General features: G+C 44.1%; 1 protein-coding gene across 1 annotated transcript in view; it reads left to right on the top strand.

Moving 5' to 3' along the window:
* Positions 1-27,300, top strand: part of LOC139422074 (gamma-aminobutyric acid receptor subunit beta-2) — a 90,270-nt gene that overhangs the window by 12,604 nt on the left and 50,366 nt on the right. The window contains exon 4 of the mRNA XM_071173220.1: positions 23,180-23,400. Within this exon, the coding sequence (XP_071029321.1) occupies positions 23,180-23,400 (221 nt within the window). The remainder of the gene's footprint in view (positions 1-23,179; positions 23,401-27,300) is intronic.

Below are 27,300 nucleotides of genomic sequence, written 5' to 3'. Positions count from 1 at the left end.
TTGCACAGGGCGGGGTCGAGACCCAGGGTCTCGAGCTTGATGACGAGCTTGGAGGGTACTATGGTGTTGAATGCCGAGCTGTAGTCGATGAACAGCATTCTCACATAGGTATTCCTCTTGTCCAGATGGGTTAGGGCAGTGTGCAGTGTGGTTGAGATTGCATCGTCTGTGGACCTATTTGGGCGGTAAGCAAATTGGAGTGGGTCTAGGGTGTCAGGTAGGGTGGAGGTGATATGGTCCTTGACTAGTCTCTCAAAGCACTTCATGATGACGGATGTGAGTGCTACGGGGCGGTAGTCATTTAGCTCAGTTACCTTAGCTTTCTTGGGAACAGGAACAATGGTGGCCCTCTTGAAGCATGTGGGAACAGCAGACTGGTATAGGGATTGATTGAATATGTCCGTAAACACACCGGCCAGCTGGTCTGCGCATGCTCTGAGGGCGCGGCTGGGGATGCCATCTGGGCCTGCAGCCTTGCGAGGGTTAACACGTTTAAATGTCTTACTCACCTCGGCTGCAGTGAAGGAGAGACCGCATGTTTTCGTTGCAGGCCGTGTCAGTGGCACTGTATTGTCCTCAAAGCGGGCAAAAAAGTTATTTAGTCTGCCTGGGAGCAAGACATCCTGGTCCGTGACTGGGCTGGGTTTCTTCCTGTAGTCCGTGATTGACTGTAGACCCTGCCACATGCCTCTTGTGTCTGAGCCGTTGAATTGAGATTCTACTTTGTCTCTGTACTGGCGCTTAGCTTGTTTGATAGCCTTGCGGAGGGAATAGCTGCACTGTTTGTATTCGGTCATGTTACCAGACACCTTGCCCTGATTAAAAGCAGTGGTTCGCGCTTTCAGTTTCACACGAATGCTGCCATCAATCCACGGTTTCTGGTTAGGGAATGTTTTAATCGTTGCTATGGGAACGACATCTTCAACGCACGTTCTAATGAACTCGCACACCGAATCAGCGTATTCGTCAATGTTGTTATCTGACGCAATACGAAACATCTCCCAGTCCACGTGATGGAAGCAGTCTTGGAGTGTGGAGTCAGCTTGGTCGGACCAGCGTTGGACAGACCTCAGCGTGGGAGCCTCTTGTTTTAGTTTCTGTCTGTAGGCAGGGATCAACAAAATGGAGTCGTGGTCAGCTTTTCCGAAAGGGGGGCGGGGCAGGGCCTTATATGCGTCGCGGAAGTTAGAGTAACAATGGTCCAAGGTCTTTCCTCCCCTGGTTGCGCAATCGATATGCTGATAAAATTTGGGGAGTCTTGTTTTCAGATTAGCCTTGTTAAAATCCCCAGCTACAATGAATGCAGCCTCCGGATAAATTGTTTCCAGTTTGCAGAGAGTTAAATAAAGTTCGTTCAGAGCCATCGATGTGTCTGCTTGGGGGGGGATATATACGGCTGTGATTATAATCGAAGAGAATTCTCTTGGTAGATAATGCGGTCTACATTTGATTGTGAGGAATTCTAAATCAGGTGAACAGAAGGATTTGAGTTCCTGTATGTTTCTTTCATCGCACCATGTCACGTTAGTCATAAGGCATACGCCCCCGCCCCTCTTTTTACCAGAAAGATGTTTTTTCCTGTCTGCGCGATGCGTGGAGAAACCTGTTGGCTGCACCGCTTCGGATTGCGTCTCTCCAGTAAGCCACGTTTCCGTGAAGCAAAGAACGTTACAGTCTCTGACGTTTGGTGTTCACCAAAAGGCATGTGGGCGACTCTCCAAACATATGGAAGAAGGTACTCAGGGTGATGAGAGCTTTTTGGCCATCAAGGAAAACGCTATGACGCAAATCCAACACCTCTCATCACCCTGAGAATGCCATCCCCACAGTGACACATGGTGGTGGCAGCATTATGCTGTGGGGAAGGTTTTCATCGGCAGGGACTGGGAAGCTTGTCAGAATTGAAGGAATGATGGATAGTGCTAAATACAGGGAAATTCTTGAGGGAAACCTGTTTCAGTCTTCCAGAGATTTGAGTCTGGGACAGAGGTTCACCTTCCAGCTGGACAATGACCCTTTAGCAAACTGCTAAAGTAACACTCGAGTGGTTTAAGGGGAAATATTTAAATGTTCTGGAATGGCCTAGTCAAAGCCCTGACCTCAGTCCAATTGAGAATCTGTGGTTTGACTGAAAGATTTCTGTACACCAGCGGAACCCATCCAACTTGAAGGAGATGGAGCAGTTTTTTCTTGACGAATGGACAAAAATCCCAGTGGCTAGATGTTCCAAGCTTATAGAGACATACCCCAAGAAACCTGCAGCTGTATTGCTGCAAAAGGTGGCTCTACAAAGTATTGACTTTGGGGGGTGAATAGTTATGCACGCTCAACTTTTCCGTTTTTTTGTCTTATTTCTTGTTTGTTTCACAATAAAAAATATTTTGCATTTTCAAAGAGGTAGGCATTTTGTACAAATCAAATTATATAAATCCCCCCCAAAATATATTTTAATTCCAGGTTCTAAGGTAACAAAATAGTAAAAATGCCAAGGGGGATGAATACTTTCGCAAGTCACTGTATTTGGGACTTTGAAGAGAAATCTGGAGAATATGGAGAATCTGAACAACTGCCAAGACGTGAGCCTAGTTAACTAGCATGTGTTAAAAAGTGTGACTTAGCTGTGCTCCTACCTTGGCTATAGATGATAATGGCTGTCATTATCAACCATTATCTGTCATTTTCAGTCATGTGAACATGGGAATTATTTTTCTCTCGCTTGCATTTAGACAGGGGGATTGAAATATATAATGTCTGTCAATCAATTAACATTTGTTCATAGAACTTCAACCTGCTCTAGAATCACTTTTGATAAACCCTGGCTCCAGCCAGTCTCAGTGTCAATTCCCTAAGCCTGTGTGCTGAGGTAGTTGGGCTGGAGTTGAGTGAGACTTTATAGTACCAGAATTAAACCTGTTCTTCGCCAGTAAGACTCACGTCTGCTGAATCATGCTTCTCTGCCAAGTTTCGACACTGTCTGTACAAGTTCTTTCATTTTTTTTGTTGCTTTCTCAAAGACTTATGCATCACTTATCCGCCACAGTCTGCACATCCTAATTGCTCTCTCTCTCAGCCTCCTCCACATCACATATATCCTGTCTTGTTTATCATGCATTGCTTGCTGTACCTCCTCTGCAATCTCTCCTTCCCACTCCACCTCTCAGTTTTTGCCCCCATGTCTCTCCTTTCCCCTCTCTATCTCTCGTTCTCTCTCTCACCACCTCATTCCCTCCACTCTTGATATGTCTTTGATGAGAACCAGCTGAAAACCCTTGGATTCACAGCTGTAAAAATCAGCTGGCCCTAGAACTCATTTCAGGGCTCATTTTTGGAAAACCACTGAAAGTATGGGAAGTTGTTTTGAAACCCAGCAAAAAAGAAACAGGTTTTACAGCATTTTGTACCCAAGAAATGTGTAAGGATGATAAACGAATTCCTATGGGGCGTACCCATGGTTACTAAGTGTGAGATTGGCCTAGCTGGGGGAAGTGGGTGAGCAGAAGAGGGTGCCGAGCCTTAAGGGAACACAGACAGTCTGACTGAGTGCTGCTATTACTGTATACTGGATAGGCGCATTCCATAGCCTAGCATAGCATGGCTTGGGGGGACTCTAGCTGAGCTATACCCTCATGCTCATTTAACAGCAATCACACACACAGTGACAAACACTAATGATTTACTGCTTACACTGTTATTAATGATGCAGATATGGCTTATCATGCAATTAGGGATAGTGCTCCAAATGTCAAGGGAAGGCAGGCATGTCATGAATTCCCTGTGGTTAGACTACAGTAGTTATGCACTGATTCAGGGGTGTCGTCGACAGTGAACAATGAGCCGGCATGTATAGCCTTCAGGCCATAGCCGCAGCCCTATGCACATACACATAGGCTGCTGCATCTTGTCTGCTTGTCACAGGGAAGCGTTGGGAATTGACAACATATTGTCTTCTGCAGCTCATTGTGGAGCGATAATCTCCCCACCTGTTCTTTCACAGCGTTCGAAAATGGCCGACGCAACGGATGAGGCGGAGTGACAAATGAAAGTGGGTTTAATCGCCGCCAGTGCTACTCTCGGTGTGCTGTTCGGGATGCAGCACCGACGGAGCTTTCTCTATTTATTTATTTGTAGTGGTCTCATGTGGCCGTCTCATGGTGCTGTCTCTCTGTCACTGATGGGCCCAGCTGGATGTTGGGCAAAGGACACTGAACACTGTGCTCTCCTATCTGATGTGAATATTGTGCACTGGGAAATGAACACACAAACCTAGATTTGTCTCTGTTAGATAAATAGCTGAGTGGCAATTATACGTGGATGTCTGACTGATGTATTTCTGTTCACCTTACTACACAGTACACATATAGCACTGTAGTGATGCAAGATCAATACCTCCACTAGAACATATCAAAAGCCAATCAACTCTGACCTCTGGATAAGTCTCAAAAGGTTCTAACAGTAAAAAGCTGAAGCTGGAATAAGAAATGCTCTGCAGTGAGCTACTGGCCTGTCCCGCTACCTTCGTGGTGGAGAGCAGAGATTGCCACTCCACTCCACTGACACCGTGTATGATTAGAAGATTAATCAAGCTACGTCTACAGGCTTGAGTGTGAAGGAGCCGCTCACAGTTATTTCATATATGAAGTGTTAGCGCCGTGTGCCTGTGACTGGACAGCAAGTCATTTCAGCAAGCCACAGTGGGAGGTACAGAGGTGAGAATAGGTGTCGCTGCTCATGCTGACTAGAGATGGAGTGTCATCATTCTGCTCTCCCAATGCATCATGTCATCGAGGACTCTAATTGGCTATCCTGCAAGCTACAGTATCTGTTCGTTTTTTCCCCTCACTGAGTTTTATCTGAGAAAATAATTGAGAAAAGAATAGCGAGTTGTCAATGGTCAAACATACTGTATCGAAAGACACTTGTCAAATCACTGTGTTGCTCTTCAGCAGGGATGATTGCATTTAATGAGAAACCCTGTAACCATGGAAGATCTTAGACAATTCAGCTTAAGAACTCAGATTTTAAACCAAAAATACTGGGCTCACTGTCTCTCCTCCCTGTGCTGTCTCGCTGCCTTACATAAGAGTTCCCGCAGAGAGGAAAATTAACCCAAGAACAAGTAAGGTGCTTTCTAGGCCAAGCGGTTTGCATCAGCAGTTATGCTAAAGCTGATCCCCAAAACAATTCCTGAGCTTTTAATTATGCAGGCCGACAACAGTGGCTAAGGGAGCTAACTAAAAGGAGGGGAAACAGAGGGTGGCATGAAGGGAGGAGGATTAGTGGGTGCATGTCAGGGTTGCCCAATGCCCGTCTTCATTATTCCCTTCCCTTCATTCCGAGAAGGATGTGGGCTGTTGCATGTGGGAGCGGACGGATTTCTGCCTCCTCTCGCTCTCACTCTCTCTCTTTCGCTCTCTCTCTCTCTCTGAAATACCCACTGTAACATCCCAGATTGAATTCAGTGGGATGGGAAATACAGAGAAATGGAAGGAGAACAACAGGGTTTATTTCATGTAATGGATTAAATTCAGGGAACTGGATGTTGTTGAAAGGGGTAGTCAATTTTATATCCTCTATGTATTACGGTTTGCCAGCAAAAATCCAGCATGCGTGGGGCATTATTCCCCCTGAAATATTCTCAGCCAGTGTACTTGTGTTGTAGTCAAATGAAGCCCCATCTGACAACTACATGTCCAGTTCTGCTCTATCACATGCAACAGTGTGTATTCCCCTCCAAAGTATCAGTATATATAGATATATACAGTGGGGCAAAAAAGTATTTAGTCAGCCACCAATTGTGCAAGTTCTCCCACTTAAAAATATGAGAGAGGCCTGTAATTTTCATCATAGGTACACTTCAACTATGACAGACAAAATGAGGAGAATAAAATCCAGAAAATCACATTGTAGGATTTTTAATGAATTTATTTGCAAATTATGGTGGAAAATAAGTATTTGGTCAATAACAAAAGTTTATCTCAATACTTTGTTATATACCCTTTGTTGGCAATGACAGAGGTCAAACATTTTCTGTAAGTCTTCACAAGGTTTTCACACACTGTTGCTGGTATTTTGGCCCATTCCTCCATGCAGATCTCCTCTAGAGAAGTGATGTTTTGGGGCTGTTGCTGGGCAACACGGACTTTCAACTCCCTCCAAAGATTTTCTATGGGGTTGAGATCTGGAGACTGGCTAGGCCACTCCAGGACCTTGAAATGCTTCTTACGAAGCCACTCCTTCGTTGCCCGGGCGGTGTGTTTGGGATCATTATTATGCTGAAAGACCCAGTTTCATCTTCAATGCCCTTGCTGATGGAAGGTTTTCACTCAAAATCTCACGATACATGGCCTCATTCATTCTTTCCTTTACACGGACGGATCAGTCGTCCTGGTCCTTTTGCAGAAAAACAGCCCCAAAGCATGATGTTTCCACCCCCATGCTTCACAGTAGGTATGGTGTTCTTTGGATGCAACTCAGAATTCTTTGTCCTCCAAACACGACGAGTTGAGTTTTTACCAAAAAGTTATATTTTGGTTTCATCTGACCATATGACATTCTCTCGATCTTCTTCTGGATCATCCAAATGTTCTCTAGCAAACTTCAGATGGGCCTGGACATGTACTGGCTTAAGCAGGGGGACACGTCTGGTACTGCAGGATTTGAGTCCCTGGCGGCGTAGTGTGTTACTGATGGTAGGCTTTGTTACTTTGGTCCCAGCTCTCTGGTCTTGGCCATAGTGGAGTTTGGAGTGTGACTGTTTGAGGTTGTGGACAGGTGTCTTTTATACTGATAACAAGTTCAAACAGGTGCCTTTAATACAGGTAACGAGTGGAGGACAGAGGAGCCTCTTAAAGAAGAAGTTACAAGTCTGTTACAGAAATCTTGCTTGTTTGTAGGTGACCAAATACTTATTTTCCACCATAATTTGCAAATAAATTCATTCAAAATCCTACAATGTGATTTTCTGGATTTTTTTCTCATTTTGTCTGTCATAGTTGAAGTGTACCTATGATGAAAATTACAGGCCTCTCTCATCTTTTTAAGTGGGAGAACTTGCACAATTGGTGGCTGACTAAATATTCATTTGGGGTGTCTAAATCCAAAGTGTCACTTGGTGTTAGTCATTTTAAGTGAAGGGAAATAACATTGTGAGCAAAATAATTAATCATATCACTTTAGTCAATTATTTTGAAAGAATTGATGACCTTACATTGAAGCATTTGTGGCCTCTATTTCAGATCCTGATTTACATAACATTTCTCATTGGCGTTACCATCATTGGTGTTACTACTCCAACTGGTGGTACAAGTTATCATAATGGTAAAACATATTTAAAGTCGTTAAGCTACCATATTAGTTGATTTAGATTTTATTCAAATACATCTAGAAAAATGCAATTCATTTTTCCCAAAATGCCATGCCCAAATGCCACCATAATTCAAGAACGATCCTTCTCCCAGTTTGGCTTGAAATATGCTTGTGAGGAAAGATTCAATCTCTCTCAGAAATAACATGACTCCTTGGATATCCCAAAATGATTTAAAGTCGTTAAGCTACCATATCAGTTGATTTATAATGCGAAGATGTACCCAAATGCATTGAAATAAATACCCCCCCCCCACACACACACACACACACACACTCTCCTGTAAGTCACACCAAGTGAGAGGAGGTATTGCTTATTTAAGTGTGTCCCTGGTCAAGAATGTATGTGCAAACCTCCACACTGACTGACAATTGTGGGTCAGAAACAGCAGGAGGCTTTTTCAAAGATGAGAACTCGCTTCCTGAATTGTGGTTGCCTGACATCGATCTCTAAATGTCAATGTATTACATGATCTCATTGTTGACAATATCAGATTTGGGTATGTTTTCGCTACACTACTGCAATTGCAAAAAGGCTTCTTCTCAGACCTACATAATGCATGAGGAATTGAGACTCCTAGCTCTGTTTGCTTAGAATATATTATTTTCTGTGTGGTGGAGTCAGAGGAATTTGAAAGGCTATGGAAAGGCAGAAGCTTGGCAGAGCAACCCTCTGAAACATACCCTGTCACATTCGTCATATGAAGGAGACCAAGGTGTAGCGTGGTATACGTACATTCTTCTTTATTTAACGAATGAATACTGAACAAAATAACAAACCGTGATGCTAATATGAGTAGTGCAGACAGGCAACTAAACATAGAACAAGAACCCACGAACACAAAAGGGAAAATGGCCACCTAAATACTGTATAATCCCCAATCAGAGACAACGATAAACAGCTGACTCTGATTGGGAACCATATCAGGCCACCATAGACTGATATATACCTAGACCTACAAAGCGCCTAAACATACAAAAACCCTAGACAAAAACTAGCATACCCACCCTCGTCACACCCTGACCTAACCTAAATATAAAGATAACAGAGATATTAAAAGGTCAGAGCGTGACATACCCACACTCAGCCATACACACAGCGGCACTAAGCTACATACTAACTCTGGCACACACTTACTCACACACAGCATGCGCGCACAAACGTAGGCTCGTGACTACACCAATGCCCGTGCACACACACATACACAGACACACACACACATCAACACACACACACGGAGGAAGAGGATGAGAGGCAAGTAAAGTGGGAGAAATTGCATGGAGAGAAAGAGACTCATCTCTAATGTTAGACTGGTTTACATTCTGACGTCCACGGCGGAGATAGAAACTCTTGTCAACTTCCCCTCTTCCCCTCGAGCTAAAAAGAGCCCTAATAATCTTATCCCCTCTTCCGATGCCTCCCTATACAGATAAATTGCCACTCAAGTCAACGTCATTCTGGGACACAAAAAGGCCTGCAGATGCACCAATCATATCAAATAAATTGCATACAGTCAGTTAACTGCACTGATGCCAACCACGGAGCTATTGGCTTGTGCTCACAAAAAGGGCTGCCTAAATTCATTTCCCCTTCACAAGCCCGGAATGTTATGTCCGGGACAAGCTAAATAATGAAGGAGTAGAGAGGACCGAGAGAGAGTGGAAGGTATTTAGGCTATACAGCCCAAGAGATAGTGCCCCATTGAAACGCTCATCAACTCTGCAACAGGCTATACTTAGGAAATGATGAGCAAAAGACAAAATGATGACAAACCCTGTAAGTCCTCAGAGAAGAACAATGCCCTCTGGGAAATCCAATCATCCAACCAGAAAATGCTTTTTTGTTGCTTGAGTCTCAGTATCTGAGGAGTGAAACCTCCTGTAAATGAACATGACACACACTGCATTGAGACTGCTGTGCCTGTTTACTGGCTGCTATGCCATTTCTAGACATTGTAATTTGTCGTGGTTGGTTTCTCCACTTCACCCTGTCATACAAAAGCAACATTTGTATTGTGTTTTTATTTCACAGGGCATTGGAGCAAAATATGGCGTTCCATTTCAGATATTCTGTGCAGTGTGGACAAGCTGTTCAAAGGATTCTACATATACCCAGATACAAGTATACCAGGGTACTGGGTGGATAGATACGTTATACAGCTGTGGGTATACATCTGTTGTCTATTATTATTAGGAAACGTTCTGTAGCAGTGCTGTATACTGTCGGTAGGCTATGTGAGTGGAACAAGGGATGCGTCTTTTCTGAGCGCTTTTCCAGTGACTGAAGTGGGTTAACATCAGGCCGTACTGTGGACATCTGGATGAATGCTGGGTGGATCAGGTCTTCTCACTCAATCTATTCAAAAGACAGGAGGAAAGTGTGAAGTTGCTTTGGGATTCAGGCGTCAGCAGACTTTTGCTGCCATTCCGTGTGCGAGGCATTCCAGTTCAGCTCTTGTCGTAAACTCTTTAAAGCCATCTTGCACCTTCTAATAGGGCCCAACACCAGCTACGTTTTATGGATAGAGTAGCTTACTCGGCGGCATTTGTTCAGTAGTAATGATCAGATGTGTTCACACGCTTGCTGTGAAAGTGTCAGGACATTTTTTTTAAATATTATTCAACAGAGGCACGTGGATTTGACGCAAGAGGCGCCTCCTCAGAGATTGAGATGGAAAGTCACAGAGGGAGAAGGGGGAAGGAGATATAAAGAAAGAAAGGAGGGAGGGGAGGTTGAAAGTGTGGCGAGACAAAAAGCAATTTGCATCACTGCTCCACTGAGCTTTTCTTACCTTTCATATTCCATCCCTTCCAGCAAACACACCACTGCCATTGAAATTGATAACTCACTTCAAAGGGTAGTGGGTGATGAGGAAGCAGAAATATAACCTATAGTCGCCCCCCTACCAACCCGCTCCCCCCCACCACCATCCCGCACTGCCTCGGTCCACTTAGGGTGGGGGACTGGTTACGGGGGGGAATAGTAACAAAAAGGTGGCCTTGTTGCATGCTCTGCCCAGGCCCTGCTATTGCCACTGCCAGGATACATTTGATAGGAGCCCGCCTAGTGAGGCAGCATCTCTAACCCGAGGCTGTGTTTTATCCACAAATCGTGCCTGCAGCGTTTTTGGCCCAACACGGGTCAGTCATGCCAGGGCTACTCAACATGTTTTTTTTGTTTTAGTCATTGTTGTTTTCAATCTCTGTGTGTATCGGAAACTAAAGACATGCAATGGCATGGAGAGAGGATATATCTGAAATACCATTTCCCGCGATAAGGAACAAGGTTATACAATGGATACAAAATGTGGACACGTGATTATTCCCTGTTGAATATAGTATTGCTAATGAATCCTTACTTTCCTGTCAGCAGCTGAGTAATTGCACAACACTCTTTGGTACTCAGACCTGACCAATGTTTCAGCACTTCTCTTCAGTTAGCATTCTGTGAAAGCCTCTTAGGCTGCAGTGGCACTTGCCCTGAGTCTGAGAAGGAGAAAAAGGATTTTGGAAACTTTCAAAAGGTAGAAAGAAAATGAAACCTTTAGATCTACCTTAATAATGCATAGTCATAATCTAGGTTTTGATGGTGTGGAGGTTTGGTTTTGTGACTGCGATAAGTGGCCAAACTGAGCCATTGGATGCAGCCATTTATTAAAGGGATTTGTTAATATGAAGCCAACAGCTGTGGGAGAGGTTGGAGAAAAATAATTACTCTATTGTCGTCCTCACTGGCAGCCCAGCTCTCATAAATCTAGCCGTCTCTTTTTCTCTCCTCTGACTTAGATTACTTAGTGATGCTCATTACCACTGGTGTTATGACAGACTCCTCCACACGGACACTGGCTAGCACTGCGATTCTGTTGATTCTCAGCAGCAGTTCCCCATCACCCTCTCCTCTCCTTACAGAGAGATGGAGGCTATAACACACCTTTGAGGAGCTCCATGTTTTACTCCAGTCCCAGTAACTTTGGCACAGTGGCCCATTAGCAGGGCCATCCTGCTAAGCAAGCCTTCCCTATCAGGTGAAGCTGGTTCAAGACAATAGCAGCAATGGGATGACAAGAGGGACTCTCTATCCCTCTGCATAACAAGCCACAGCCATAATGCAGTCTTTATTCAAGTGTGGCGTCTGTCCAAACTTTGGACAGCTGTGAAAACTCCTCTGTGTGAAAACAGGAAAAGCCTCACAGGAAATGCCTCCAATGATTATCTAATCGCTAACGAAAACATGCTTCAAATTGCATGAGATTTCATAATGATGTGAATACCGCGGGTATAGATGATAGTAGGCTTTATTGGCAAATTGGCAGTCAGACTGAATTGTACAGTACACACATTTATAATCATAGATAATAATAATAATAATAATAATAGTAATCCTAAATTGCAGGTGTAATCCTTCTGCCAGGCGAAAACAGATGCAGTTTACTCTTACCCCAAGGGACTATTCCCCAGACACGCACAGTGAGCAGTCATGGAAAACTGTTTGTTATCGTACATGGATCTATAAATGTTCAAATTTCTCTGCCTGAATAAACACACACATGTAACGTGCATGGAAACACACACGGTTGCACACCCAAACACGTAAACACATATACACACAAACACACACACTCTCTCTCTCTCACGCACACACTCCACTCTGTTCCTATCATCTCCTATCTCTTCTACTCTATGACTTTCATAGTGAATACTGTGGTACAAGTTATTTTGCCAATGTTGGTTCTGTGGTCTACCAAATGCAGACTCTAGTGACAACATCAATACATACAATACTCACAATAGTTCACTGTGGAGTGTTGTGTACACAGTACATGGACCACAGACAGATTGATATGATAGATCAATGTAACCAAAGCCAAAGGGAGAGCTCATACTACAATGCACAACGGCCTTGAGACTTTCTCATCAGAAAGAGAGAAGGACCCCATGCCTAGTAGATGCTACAGATATACTACCTTAATTTGACTAGTTTCTCACAACATTCAAATAATCCTGCAGTAAAAGGACATGATTTAATATGTGGATTATAATGAATGGACATTTATTGTTAGGGGTGATACAAGTTTTGTTAGGGCAAATCAAGTTTGACATTTTTAAGAGGAAATGACAAGCTTATGAAGCCTTTTTAAACATTGAATACACTACAAAGTTGAATTTCCTGCTACGCAGGAAGATGCTTTGCGACAACAGAGTGATCAAATTAAGATAGCAGATCTGTAGTGTGTAGTGATGAGTGGAGAGGGAACTAGGTTGTGAAGCCTCCATGGAAACAAAGCCCAGCATGTGTTGTTAAGATTGCGAGAGTGAGCGCAGCGTGAGTGATTACATAAAGATCAACTGGGATGTATCTCAAGTGTTGGGAGGCTGCACGTGCAGGAAGGGGCCTGGTTAGTACAGTAAAGTGCTGTAAGTAGGCCTACAGATATACTATCTTAATTTGACCAGCTTCTCACACAAGTCAAATAATCCTGCAGCAACAGGAAACGTGAATTATTATGTGGATTGTAATAATGGACATTTTTGTAATGGTTGATAAATTGTGCGTTTGTGCAAATCAAGCCTGACATTCAAAATTGCACAATTTAGAAGCCTTTTAAACCTTAAATATACTACAAGTTAGCATTTCCTGTTGTGCAGGAAAATGATCTGCGACAACAGAGTGATCAAGTTAAGAAAGCACATCTGTACATATCCTCAACCACCACTAACCAACAGCAGACTAAACGGTTTCTCAATTTCCTGTGCCCACACTTACCTTCTGTCTGGACTGTTAACATAGGGGACTCGGCAGCCTAGTTACTTAGTCTTGGAGCAGCAGTTGATTCGTCAGAGGATCAGGTGCAAAAATAGATTCAATTTATTTGAAAATAATTAGGGCTAGGCGCCCGTCAGCGGGACACCTGACGACAACATCTGGTGAAATTGGAGGGTGCGCAATTCAAATAAATAATCGTAATATTAAACATGTATGAACATACAAGTATCTTATATCGGTTAAAATCTTAAATTCTTGTTAATCTAACTGCATTGTCCGATTTACAATAGGCTTTACAGCGAAAGCATACCATGCAATTGTTTGAGGACCGCGCCGCACATCCACATATTTTTCAGCCAGCACAGGCTTCATAAAATCACAAATAGCGATTAAATAATCACCTACTTTGTGAAAATATTCCTCTGTCTGCTATCCAAATGGTCCCAGCTACAACATGCATGGTCGTTTTGTTAGATAAAATCCTTCTTTATATCCCAAAAAGTCTCTTTAGTTGGCGCCATCGATTTGAGCAATCTACTCGTTCAACATGCAGACAAAGGAATCCAAAAAAGCTACCCCTAAACTTTGTTAAAACAAGTCAAACTGCATTTATATTCAATGCTCAGGTACCCTAAAATGTAAATAAACTGTAATATTTCATACAGAAAGGAGTATTTTCAATAGAAAGTCAAATGAGCAAGTGCGCGTCCTCTTCGTCACACGGCCACAGACTGATTTCCAACTGTGACTCCTGGTACCAAAACTCAAAATTCTTCCTCGTTTTGGAAGAAACTGTCCTGAAACCTTGATCAAAGACTGTTAACATCTAGTGAAAGCCATAGGAATTGCAATATGGCAGCTGGAATTATATAGACCCCATAGCTTTCCATTGAAAGAGCATGGGATCTAAAAAAATAACAATTTCAGGTTGGCTTTTCTTTGGATTTTCGGCTACCATATCAATTGTGTTGTAGTCTCATACATTATTTTAACATTTCTATCCAATGATACCAATCATATACATATCCTGGCTTCTGGCCCGGAGTAACATGCAGTTTACTTTGGGCATGTCAGTAAGGCGGAAATTCTGAAAAAAAGACCCTAGCCCTAAGAAGTCAGTGCAGATGATGAAGAAGACTGGATACAGAGGTTATTTACTAAATACAGATGCAGGAAAATAATTTAAAAAAAGCATAATGTAAAATGTTCTTCCCATGTTTAATGAGCTGAAATAAAATATCCCAGAAATGTTCCATATGCACAAAAACCTTATTTTTCTAAAATGTTGTGCACAAATTTGTTTACATCCCTGTTAGTGAGCATTTCACCTTTGCCAAGATAATCCATCCACCTGACAGGTGTGGCATGTCAAGAAGTTGATTATACAGCATGAGCATTGACAGGTGTGGCATGTCAAGAAGTTGATTATACAGCATGAGCATTACACAGGTGCACTGTGTGTGCTGGGGACAATCGAAAATGTACAGTTTTGTCACATGACACAATGCCACAGATTTCTCAAGTTTTGAGGGATCATGCAATTGGCATGCTGACTGCAGGAATTTCCACCAGAGCTGTTTCCAGGTCATTTAATGTAAATTACTCTACCAAAAGCCAACAACGTAATTTTTGAGAAGATAACCCATGGCCTCACAACCGCAAACTATGTGTATGGTGTCGTGTGGGCGAGCGTTTTGCTGATGTCAACGTTATGAACAGACTGTCCTGTCCCATGGTGGCGGTGGTGTTATGGTATGGGCAGGCATAAGCTACGACCAATGAACATCGTGACATTGTCGTGACATTCATCCACCCCCATCACCTCATGTTTCAGCATGATAATGCACAGCCCCATGTCACAAGGATCTGTACATAATTCCTGGAAGCTGAAAATGTCCCAGTTCTTCCATGGCCTGCATACTCACCAGACATGTCACCCATTGAGCATGAATGAATGACAGCGTGTTCTAGTTTCCACCAACATCCAGCAACTTCACACAGCCTTTGAAGGGAAGTGAGACAACATTCCACAGGCCAGAATCAACAGCCTGATCAACTCTATGCAAAGGAGGTGTGTCGTGCTGAATGAACACGCCTTTTCTATTCAACCCAAAAGCTCTTTTAAGAGCTCAGTGTCGCTGCTCCACCAGTATTGCTGTGCTTAGGCCTCCCAGATCCCCCGGAATGCCCTAGCTACTCCATCCTTTCTTTAAATGAGAGGAAGCAGCGGTGGGCATTTTTCAGGGTAGATTTCGCTCTAGAAGATGCCATGACTGTGTTAGCCTCAGATTCTGAGGTGTCATATGACAACGGTGCCTCGACGAGGATGTTGGGAAGTGTTTGGGTTTTCCTCCGGAAAATCCACCCTACTGACCGAGACTGAAATGACCCCCATCCCTAGGGAGAGCAAGGGGAATTTCACAGCCCCCTACTACGCAACTGCCTCTCTGCGCTCTGACTTTACAGGGCTCATTGAGCGGGCTGCGAGCCATCTGGAGATTACATTGCCCCCCATTCCCTCCAACCCGGAAGTGGATATGATGGTGGGCGGCCCATACTCAAGACCAAGAAGGGCGGCCATGCCTTTGACACTGGCTGTACCCTCGCTCTGAAAATACGTGGAGGGTGCATGGGGGTCGCCTTTAACGGTCAGAGCGTCGGAAAATGTGGACACCCCATTCGTCAGAGTCCTTTATCCTAGGTGAATAGGCTGTAGCAGCAGCAAATAATATTGCCCTCCTAGCAGCCTCTCTGTCCCGTCTCACCACGGGTAAGACTGAGCTGTCTGAAGAGGAGATAGAGGAAGCATTGAAGACCTCCATCTCACACAAGCATTGGCTGTATGGGCGGGGAGATCCATGGCCACTTCGGTGGTCGCGGAGCGACACCATTGGCTGTCTATGATGGCTATGAAGGAGACCTACAAAGCCACCCTGCTAAACGCCCCCATCTCTGACAGCAGGCTCTTTGGAGCTGCCTATCGAGACACCTGCCTTTAGTAGGAGGGTCTAGAGCAGCTTCAAAAGATCTCCCTCACTCCACCGGACGACAGCATCCGGTGCACCAAGAGACGCTCTTGATGAGAGTCTCTTATACCTCGTAAAAACCCTACGCCACACACTCCTATGAGTAATGTGGCTCAGGGTCTAAAGAACAGCTCGTTGTTGACGCAATCACTGTTGGGAGACGGCACACTAACTCAGGCAGGTGTGCTGCGTATGTGTAAAACCAACGTGTCGTCGCCCCTGTTTCTCACAGAACACGCCAATATTTCCTCTCCCTTTCAAAGGTGGCCCCCCTTGAACTGTCCCATCCAATTCTACCGAACGCCTCTCCCATTTTTGGGCATGATGCAGACGGCGATGACGACACCAGAGAAAGTAACTACACTTGTGAAAGAAATTACGCATCTTTTGGTGAAGGAGGCGGTTACAGTAGTTCCTACTTCCTAGTGCCAAAAAAGACAGTGGGAATGAGGCCAATATTGGATTTACGCACTCTCAATGAGAACTTAGCCAAATGGCCCTTCCGAATGCTTACGACAAAACGTCTGCTGGAATGTATCCACAACAGAGACTTTTGTGTAAGCATAGACCTAAAGGACGAATACTTTCATATGCTGGTACATCCTCGTCACAGGAAGTTTCTGCATTTCGCCTTCCAAGGAGTGGCTTACGAGTATGCGAGGATGCCATTCGGGTACGCCCTTGAACCCCACACCTTTTCCAAATGCGTGGAGGCGGCGTTGGTACCGTTGCGTCGTCATAAGGCTATTAGCCTACCTAGACGACCTACTGGTTCTCGCCCCATCAGCAGAGCTGGCGATCGCATACACGACACAGACAGTGATTCATCTCACACGTCTGGGGTTCACTGTGAATTGGGAAAGAGCCCAGTCATCAGATTGTCTACCTGGGTTTACAGCTAGACACTGTGACTATGAAGACTCAAATTTCAGATCCTCGATGGGCTGCCTTGTTGCTGGGTCTCATGTCGTCTACCCACTCCGTGTTTCCGCTGGGACTTCTGCACATGTGCAGAACACAGCAATGGTTTGCCAAACTACGACTGAACCCAGTGAATCACCGTCATCGGTTGTTGGTGGTTCCCATCTCGCTCATAGCGGACCTGAACTATTGGAGAGACCCGTGCATTTTGACGCAAGGGTTCCCAATAGCAAAAGTGTCCTCCTACATTCCAGTGTTTACAGATGCTTGTCTGACTGGATGGAGAGGGACATATCAAGCCTCCCTCGGGACGCCACATCAACCTGCTGGAGTTGGAGACCGTTCTACTGGTTCTGACTTACTTCGTTTCTACCCTATGGGGTCATGACGTGCTGGTGTAGTGCTGGTGCTGGTGACAACCGAACCACAGTAGTCTACATAAATCGCCAAGGAGAAGTCACTGCACTTCACCGGCTGGCGGAGGAATTGTGGCTGTGGAGCCCCCTATGGTTCTCCCTACGAGCCCAGGACAAACCACCACTAGGGATAGACGCTTTTGCTCACCAACCATTGCCGGATGTTTTCCTGGACGCATTTCCACCGCTGTCAAAATTTCTCCCACTGCTAGCCAGCGTGTGAATCATATTGATAGTGTCCGATCGCCCAGGGGCCCAGTGGTACGCGGAGATGACTCAAATGTTGGTTGCACCATCATGGACCATTCCACATCGAGAGGACGCGATGTCTCAGGCGGGAGGCATAATAGTGCAATTGCCTCTATTCGGTCAACCACTGAGAGTCTGGCCCCTGAGGGACAGAATAGAGCGCCATGGGTTATCTGATTCAGTAATCAGAACCATACAGGGTTTGCGTGCCAGTACCACATCCAGGATGTATGCCAGCAAATGGAACATGTTTTCACAATGGTGTGCCAAAGAGAATGTGGACCCCGTGTGCTGTCAGGTTGAGAGCGTGCTCTCATTCCTACAGTTCATGTTTGACATCAGCGCTCACCCGCCACCATTAAGGTGTTCGCGGCAGCGATTTCATCTTGTCATGAGGGGTTTGGCAGAGACACCGTCTTCAGCCACCCTCTAGTGAAACGGTTTTAGGCCAATGCCCAAAGCCATGCTGCCCGAGTGGGATTTAACTTTGGTACTCGAGGCGCTCTGCGAGACGCCTTTTGAGCCATTAAATCAAATCCCCCTCAAGATGCTCTCTCTGAAGACGGCACTGTTGCTTGCTTTGACATCGGCCAAGCGCGTCAGTGATTTGTGTGCTTTTTCGACGAGACCCGACTGCCTTGCCATCAATGGCGATCTGAGCAGAGCAGAATTTATGCCGACGGTTATTAAAAGCTCATATAGGTCACGGACCGTTGAGCTGTGGGCCTTCTCCCCCCTCCCCATGCGGAGCGGAGAGAGGAGAGGCTTCATCGCATGTGCCCGGTGCAGCGATGATTAGGTTATCACCTCAGCTGTTTGTGTGTCACGGTGCTAGTACACATGGTAGACCACTTTCAGAACAGCAGCTGTCTCATTGGCATTGCGAAGCCATTGAGGCGGTTTATAAGGCGGCAGGGCAACCACTGCCTCAGGGAGTAAGGGCCCACTCCACTCGTGGAGTAGCGGCGTCTACGGCCCTTTTCAGAGGAACATGGGTAGAGGATACATATGCAGCGGCGTCGTGGTCGTCACCATCTCCTTTTATCCGGTTCTACCTTCTAGACATGTCTTCGAACTCGCTAGCTCGTTCTGTACTCGACGTGGCTGATGGGGGAACATGAGTTACGGGAAAAGATGCAGGACCGTTGGGCGCGGTTCCCATTAGGTCCGTTCTTTTTTCAAGGAGAGAGACATGTGACATAACTCATATCTGAATTTGTCAGTACAGTATAGTAGATGTCTTGACTGCCCACCAGTGTTTCACTGTGTTGGGGTAGAGTGATGAGGGAAATAGTACTGTAACTGGTATTACTGTACTATTAGAACGGTCACTAACATACATGATACCTCAATATTCCATCCATCTGCTGAGTCAGATTAGTATGACCCATATTCTGCTATCTGCCCACGAATCATTGGTTTTGGCCTATGGATTGAGTGTGGCGGATTACACACTGAGAAATCAGTGAGTATGTCTTCTAAATTGGTTCAGCCTGCACTCAGCATTGCTGATGGGAAGGGTAGAACTAAGGTGAGAAACCCAGGACCAATGGACAGGGTTTCCATCATGTCCGCTTTTTTTGCATTAGAATGACTACATGACAAGACTCCTGGCTGAGGGTGTGGTGCAGTAGAGTCACATGTTATGTCCTGCCCACAAGTCAATGACTGTCTATAACAGATTAGGGGTATAGTTCTATAACTGGTATTACGGTACTATTAGACCAATCTTTAATATTGACAGAATATTGAAGTATCATCTATCTGCTTGTACAGATTAGTATGGCTCATATTCTGTTTATCTGCCCACTAGTCATTGGGGAATGCCTCCAGGCTGAGTAGGGTGGATAAGACCGAGGACGCAGTATGTTGTGATACAGTGTTTACACAGTATGTTACAGTACTGCGGGATGTGGTCGCAGCCATAGCTGAGCCCGACCTTTTCATTAATTTTGGAAGTGTTAGGTTCGGCACGGAGTACATTTTGGAGCATTGCGTTCCGCCTTAAACCACTAGGAGCAGAGCTCCACGAAGTAGAACGGTAGTTACCGGAGTTATAACTCCAGTTCTATGAGTGGAGCGGAGCCCCATACAGCTTAAGACCCTGCCGACCCCCAGTCTTGCTGAAGATAATTTCTAGGGAGGCCGATTGAGGGGAAGCGTCCCCTTATATGTGGACACCTGTACTCCTATTGGCTGCATGTGTGTGTGTAAAGGTATAAAAAATAGAACTAGAGTTTCAAATCCGGTAACTATCGTTTTCTGATCCACGCCCCTACTTTTTGTTAACGTATCTGTGAACAACACGTGCATATCTGTATTCCCAGGCATGTGAAATCCATAGATTAGGGCTTAATGAATTCCTTTCAATTGACTGATTTCCTTATATGAATTGTAACTCGGGAAAATCATTGAAATTGTTGCATGTATCCCTTTACAAAAACAGATTTCAGTTTTGAAACTGCAGTAAAAATGCAGTAACTGCAGTCGACTGTGGTATTTTGGACATAGTAATTGCAGTGTATCGCAGCTGAACTGCAGTTATACTGCACTCCATCTGCAGTTATACTGCAGAATTACTGCAGTAAATAAAAAGGTTACTTTGGACACAGCACTTGCGGCACACTGCGGCAATACTACACTCTGACTGCAATCTTTTTCGTAAGGGGCTTTTATATTTTTGTTCAGTATATAAAACTCACACAGCTGAGTAGGTGCCTATATACTGGCAGATCTTTGTCACAGCATGTTACCTCATAAGCAGCCTCTCTGAATGATAAAAATATATTCCCTAAACCATTAGCACCTAGACCAGGTATTATTTGTATTTTCAACAGACAGTGTTAATTAATACACCTCACAGGCAATACTATTGATCAATTGACATAACAATGACCAACAATTAACACTTTATTGAATATAAATACGTCATTTGACATAAACATAAACATTTTTGATAAGCTGTAAAAACACCCTTAGCCCGGAAAAGGAAATGGAAACATTTCAAAATTATGAAAGTTACAACCAGGCTCTGCCGTTTGTTTTTGAATGTTATGATGCACAATGTTTGATGGGACTTGGAATAGCATAGTTAGGTCATCAAAAATGTTAGTAACAAAGTTTGTTGCAAACAAGAATTTCATGTGGAGAGAAATTGAGGGATATGTTGGGCTTGAGCCACGTGACGATAGCTCACTGACTCAATCTCTGTTTCTGCTTTCATGCCCCTCTTTCCAGTCAGTCCATTCAGTGTAGTAGATATAGGGATGTCATCATCTTTGCAACCAACAGACATATCCAAAATGCATGTTCAGCCTCTGTTAGGAGAAGTGGATCTGCTAGTGGGGACAAAAGTGCCCTGAGACAGCAAGTTTCCCAAGTTTATTTTTCATGGATGGATGGATTGCTGTGCTTCTTATTGTTAGCGTAGCAGGAGCAGTGTGCTGGCTTGGCTGTTTGTTCCAAATTCACTCTGAACATTTTGCAATACTCTCTGGCTAACCACACAAATGATTATATTCAGCTGACATGCAATGTGCTCTGCAACTCTAATTTTGTCAATTGTTGTTTTATAGAGAATATTAGGAATAATTTGCAGTGACTCAGTCAATACATTTCGATATGAAGTCAGGACTGGGCTAAGTTACCAAGGATGTAAAAAACCTGAAGTAGTCAATATGCAGTATATGAATTGGGGTCATATTTTCTCTCCTTAGATATTTTTTAGCTTGTTTTTCTATTAAACATATTGATGATGTAATCTCTACAGTACACAGATACATGTTAAACAGAATACCTGTTTTACAGTGCAGTGCAGACATGCACCACATGACCAAAGGTATGTGGGCACCTGCTCGTGGAACATCTCATTCCAGAATCATGGGCATTAATGTGGAGTTGGTCCCCCTTTGCAGCTATAACAGCCTCCACTCTTCTGCGAAGGCTTTCCACTAGATGTTAGAACATTGGTTGAGGTCAGGACTCTGTGCAGGCCAGTCAAGTTCTTCTACACCGATCTCAACAAACCATTTCTGTATCGACCTCACTTTGTTCACAGGGGCATTGTTATGCTGAAACAGGAAAGGGCCTTCCCTAACCTGTTGCCACAAAGTTGGAAGCACAGAATAATTGACAATGTCATTGTATACTGTAGCATTAAGATTTCTCTTCACTAGAACTAAGGGGCCTAGCCCGAACCATGAAAAACAGCCCCAGACCATTATTTCTCCTCCACCTAACTTTAAATTTCGCACTATGCATTCGGGCGTGTAGTGTTCTCCTGGCATCCACCTAACCCAGATTTGTCTGTCGGACTGGCAGACGGTGAAGCGTGATTCATCACTCCAGAGAATGCGTTTTCACTACTCAAAAGTCCAATGGCGGCAAGCTTTACATCACTCCAGTCGATGCTTGGCATTGCACATGATGATGTTAGGCTTGTGTGCTGCTGCTCGGCCATGGAAACATATTTCATGAAGCTCCCTACGAACAGTTCTTGTGCTGATTTTGCTTCCGGAAGCAGATTGGAACTCGGTAGCGAGTGTTGCAACCAAGGACAGATGACGTGCTACGCACTATGTGCTTCAGCACTCGGTTGTCCTGTTCTGTGAGCTTGTGTGGCCTACGTTGTTGCTCCTAGGCGTTTCCACTTTACAATAACAGCACTTACAGTTGACCTGGGCCACTCTAGCAGGGAAGAAATTTGATGAACTGACTTGTTGGAAAGTCACTGAGCTCTTCAGTAAGGCCATTCTACTGCCAATGTTTGCCTATGAAGATTGCTCGATTTGGGTGCTCGATTTTATACACCTGTCAGCAACGGTTGTGGCTGAAATAATCAAATCCACTCATTTGAAGGGGCGTCCACATACTTTTGCAAATATAGTGTAGCTTTTCGAGTTGTTGTGATGCGAATGCACAATGCCAAGGGAGGGTCTGAAACGCTTGCTACTGAAATAAAAAACATGTTTTTTTTATTTGGACATGCTGGCATTTCACATGTGCAGTAGTACTAAGCCATTGCAGACAACATTCTTAAAACCAACATTCATGTCTTGCTAAAATAATGTTTTTGGGGTCTCTATAACTCTGTCAAAGACAAATGGTTAGACACTACTCATGTTGAGTTAATATATTTTTTCTTGACTTTCCGTCCTGATCCCTGGGCCCCAATAATATCTCTCTCTCTCTCTCTCTCTCTCTCTCTGCCTCTCTCTTTCTTTGTCTCTCTCTCTGCCTCCCTCTCTCTCTCTCTCTCTCTGCCTCTCTCTTTCTTTGTCTCTCTCTCTTTGTCTCTCTCTCTCTCTCTCTCTGCCTCTCTCTTTCTTTGTCTCTCTCTCTCTCTGTCTGTCTGTCTGTCTGTCTGTCTGTCTGTCTGTCTGTCTGTCTGTCTGTCTGTCTGTCTGTCTGTCTGTCTGTCTCTATCTCTTTCTCTTTTTTAGGACTATACATTGACTATGTATTTCCAGCAAGCTTGGCGAGACAAGCGGTTATCCTACTCAGAGATTCCCCTCAATCTCACCCTGGATAACCGGGTAGCGGATCAGCTGTGGGTCCCGGACACCTACTTCCTAAATGACAAGAAGTCTTTTGTCCATGGTGTCACTGTGAAAAACAGAATGATTCGACTGCATCCAGATGGCACTGTGCTCTATAGCCTGAGGTAATGTTTGTAATGTTTCATAATTGTAAAAATAAATCAATGACTTGACATTACTTTGGAGAAATAAGTAAATATTGTAACCAAGCCATGTACAAAACCACACCTTGAATAGGCCTATCTCAACCCAATAAAGACTATGTTTGTTGGCAAGTTACTTAGTGAGCCGGTAGACTTAGTCATCCATCATCATTATCTTTCTAACTATCCAACAGTATGAGAGCAGACAATCCATATCCTTGAATATTCCCCAGAGTCATTTTAACAAATTACCGGATGCTTTAGACAACAGTATGTCAACTGAAAAGCTTGTTTGACATTTTTGGGTGGTTCATATTGAGATGCTATAACCTGTTTCCTGATTAATGGCCTCTATATAATGTGAATGGATTTCCAATGGAATATTCAAATGGGCTGGGACCTCTTTAAAATCAGTTGAAGTCCATTTCTTAAGGAGTACTTTTGTTGGTTTCAATCAGATGAGCCACTGCATAGCACATTTGTAAGGTGGGTGGATATATATTGAAGAGTATAATGACTGCAGTGCTGTGGATGATAATACACCTACGTAGCTTTTTGGAAGTTGGATCTGTTACTTAGAAAAGGGGCCAGAATAATGCCTTCGCATCCCATTTGTAAACACAGGTTATTGAACATCATCCAAACGTCATGACAACACCGCTGTGTGCAGATATCCCCCTATCCAATAAACTGACGGGCTATTGTTGAGTTGCAGAAAATGGGAAGAGGGAGGGCAGGGGGACTTGTCGGATAAGGCGGATATGACTAGCTCATCTCTGTACCCCAGACATACAAATATCGCTAAGGTCCCTCAGTCGAGCAGTGAATTTCAAGCACAAATTCAACCACAAAGACCAGGCAGGTTTTCCAATGCCTCGCAAAAAAGAGCACCTATTGGTAGATGGTGGGTAAAAAATAAAATGAAAAGCAGACATTTAAATATCCCTTTGAGCATGGTTAAGATATTCATTACACTTTGGATGGTGTACCAATATACCCAGTCACTAAAAAGATACAGGCGTCCTTCTTAACTCAGTTATCAAAGAGGAAGGAAACCGCTAAGGGATTTCACCATGAGGCCAATGGCGACTTTAAAACACTTACAGAGTTTAATGGCTGTGATAGGAGAAAACTGAGGATGGATCAACAGCATTGTAGTTATTCCACAATACTAACCTAATTGACGAAGTGAAAAGAAGGCAGCCTGCACAGAATAAAAATTTCCCAAAATATGCATCCTGTTTGTAACAAGGCCAAACATTTGTCCACAAAGTGTTATGTTTGGGGCAATCCAATACAGCACATTACTGAATACCACTCTCCATATTTTCAAGCATAGTGGCGTCTGCATCATGTTATGGGAATGCTTGTAATCATTAAGGACTGCAGTGTTTTTCAGGATAAAACATTAACAGAATGGAATTAAGCACAGGCTAAATCCTAGAGGAAAATGTAGTTCAGTCTGCTTTCAAACAGACACTGGGAGACAAATTCACCTTTCAGCAGGACAATAAACTAAAATACAAGACCAAATATACACTGAAGTTGCTTACCAAGATGACAGTGAATGTCCCTGAGTGGCCGAGTTAAAGTTTTGACATAAATCTACTTCAAAATTTAGTCTAACAATGATCAACAACCAACTAGACAGAGCTTGAAGAATCTTGAAAATAATAATGGTCAAATGTTGAAAAAATAAAAATATATCAAGAAACATGTTTTCACTTTGTTATTATGGGCTATTGTGTGTAGATTGGTTAAAAAATATTTATCAATTTTGAGTTCAGACTTTAACACACCAAAATGTGGAATAAGTCAAGGGATATGAATACTTTCATAAGGCACTGTATTTTTTCCCTAGCCTCCATCTGCCCCCCCCCCCCCCCCCCCCCCCACTATGAGTTAGCACTTGGTATGTTGGCTTAGTGTTCGACACTCCACGTTACGTAATTCCTTCTCTCTCCTCCACTGCAGCAAAGAGCAATTAGCTGATTGTTTCATGGAGTGATTCATTGATTATTAAATATGTCAACCATAGAAGCCACATTATTGCTGAGGCTAGATAGCTTTAAGTTATTAGAGTGTCAGAGTCCAGAATAATCTCTCCATCTATCATTGATCTGAGCCGTCCTATCAGACGAGAGAAAGAGGAGGGGAACTGGAAGCCTTGTCTCCCCTGTCTCCCATCATATTTCCCCTTCCCATCTTACTTCCTGATAACAAACAGCACTACTAAAGCTGCATTATATCCTCCCCCTTTTGTGACGCAAGGCCAGGGCTTTGAGTTGTCAACAGAAATATTTTACATGGTTATTATATTGCTAACAATGAGGTGAATCACTTGTTAAATGCAGCCAGTTGCATAGGCCTGAGCCAAACAAAGAATAGGAAATTGGGCCCTTAGGAACTTCATATATTATAGATGTGGGCGAAGTAATTCTTACTGTATTGCAAAGTGTCCTATTATACACAAGTGTTTGGAATAATGCACTGTATTTTCCTGGCAAGATAACTAGTTCTAGTGGGGATTTTTATATGCTACATACGCTGAGAAAAGATCTCTTCAAAACAAATATACTCAGCAAAAAAAGAAACGGACCCTTTTCAGGACCCTGTCATTCAAATATAATTTGTTAAAATCCAAATAACTTCCCAGATCTTCATTGTAAAGGGTTTAAACACTGTGTCCCATACTTATTCAATGAACCATAAACAATTAAAGAACATGCACCTGTGGAACGGTCGTTAAGACACTAACAGATGGTATTCAATCATAGTTATGAAAACTTAGGACACTAAAGAGGCCTTTCTACTGACTCTGAAAAACACCAAAAGGAAGATGCCCAGGGTCCCTGCTCATCTGTGTGAAGATGCCTTAGGCATGCTGCAAGGAGGCATGAGGACTGCAGATGTGGCCAGGGCAATAAATGGCAATGTCCGTACTGTGAGACGCCTAAGACAGCGCTACAGGGAGACAGGACGGACACTTGATCGTCTTTGCAGTGGCAGATCATGTGTAACAACACCTGCACAGGATCGGTACATCCGAACATTACACCTGCGGGACAGGTACAGGATGGCAACAACAACTCCCGAGTTACACCAGGAACGCACAGTCCCTCCATCAGTGCTCAGACTGTCTGCAATAGGCTGAGAGAGGCTGGACTGAGGGCTTCTAGGCCTGTTGTAAGGCAGGTCCTCACCAGACATCACCGGCAACAATGTCACCAAACCCACCGTCGCTGGACCAGACAGGACTGGCAAAAAGTGCTCTTCCCTGATGAGTCGCAGTTTTATCTCACCAGGGGTGATGGTCGGATTTGCGTTAATCGTCGAAGGAATGAGCGTTACACAGAGGTCTGTACTCTGGAGCGGGATCGATTTGGAGTTGGAGAGTCCGTTATGGTCTGGGACGGTGTGTCACAGCATCATCGGACTGAGGTTGTTGTCATTGCAGGCAATCTCCAAGCTATGCGTTACAGGGAAGACATCATCCTCCCTCATGTGGTTCCCTTCTTGCAGGCTCATCCTGACATGACCCTCCAGCATGACAATGCCACCAGCCATACTGCTCGTTCTGTGCATGATTTCCTGCAAGACAGGAATGTCAGTGTTCTGCCATGGCTAGCGAAGAGCCCAGATCTCAATCCCCTTGACCTGTTGGATCAGAGGGTGAGGGCTAAGGACATTCCCCCCAGAAATGTCTGGGAACTTGCAGGTGCCTTGGTGGAAGATTGACGTAACATCTCACAGCAAGAACTGGCAGATCTGGTGGAGTCCATGAGGAGGAGATGCACTGCAGCACACCAGATACTGACTGTTACTTTTGATTTTGAACCCCCCAGGGACACATTGTTACATTTATTTTTGTCACATGTATTT

The sequence above is a fragment of the Oncorhynchus clarkii genome, chromosome 12 (assembly GCF_045791955.1).
Source record: "Oncorhynchus clarkii lewisi isolate Uvic-CL-2024 chromosome 12, UVic_Ocla_1.0, whole genome shotgun sequence".
NCBI lineage: Eukaryota > Metazoa > Chordata > Actinopteri > Salmoniformes > Salmonidae > Oncorhynchus > Oncorhynchus clarkii.
Note: the sequence above shows the minus strand (reverse complement) of the source record. Positions and strands in the feature narration are given on the sequence as shown.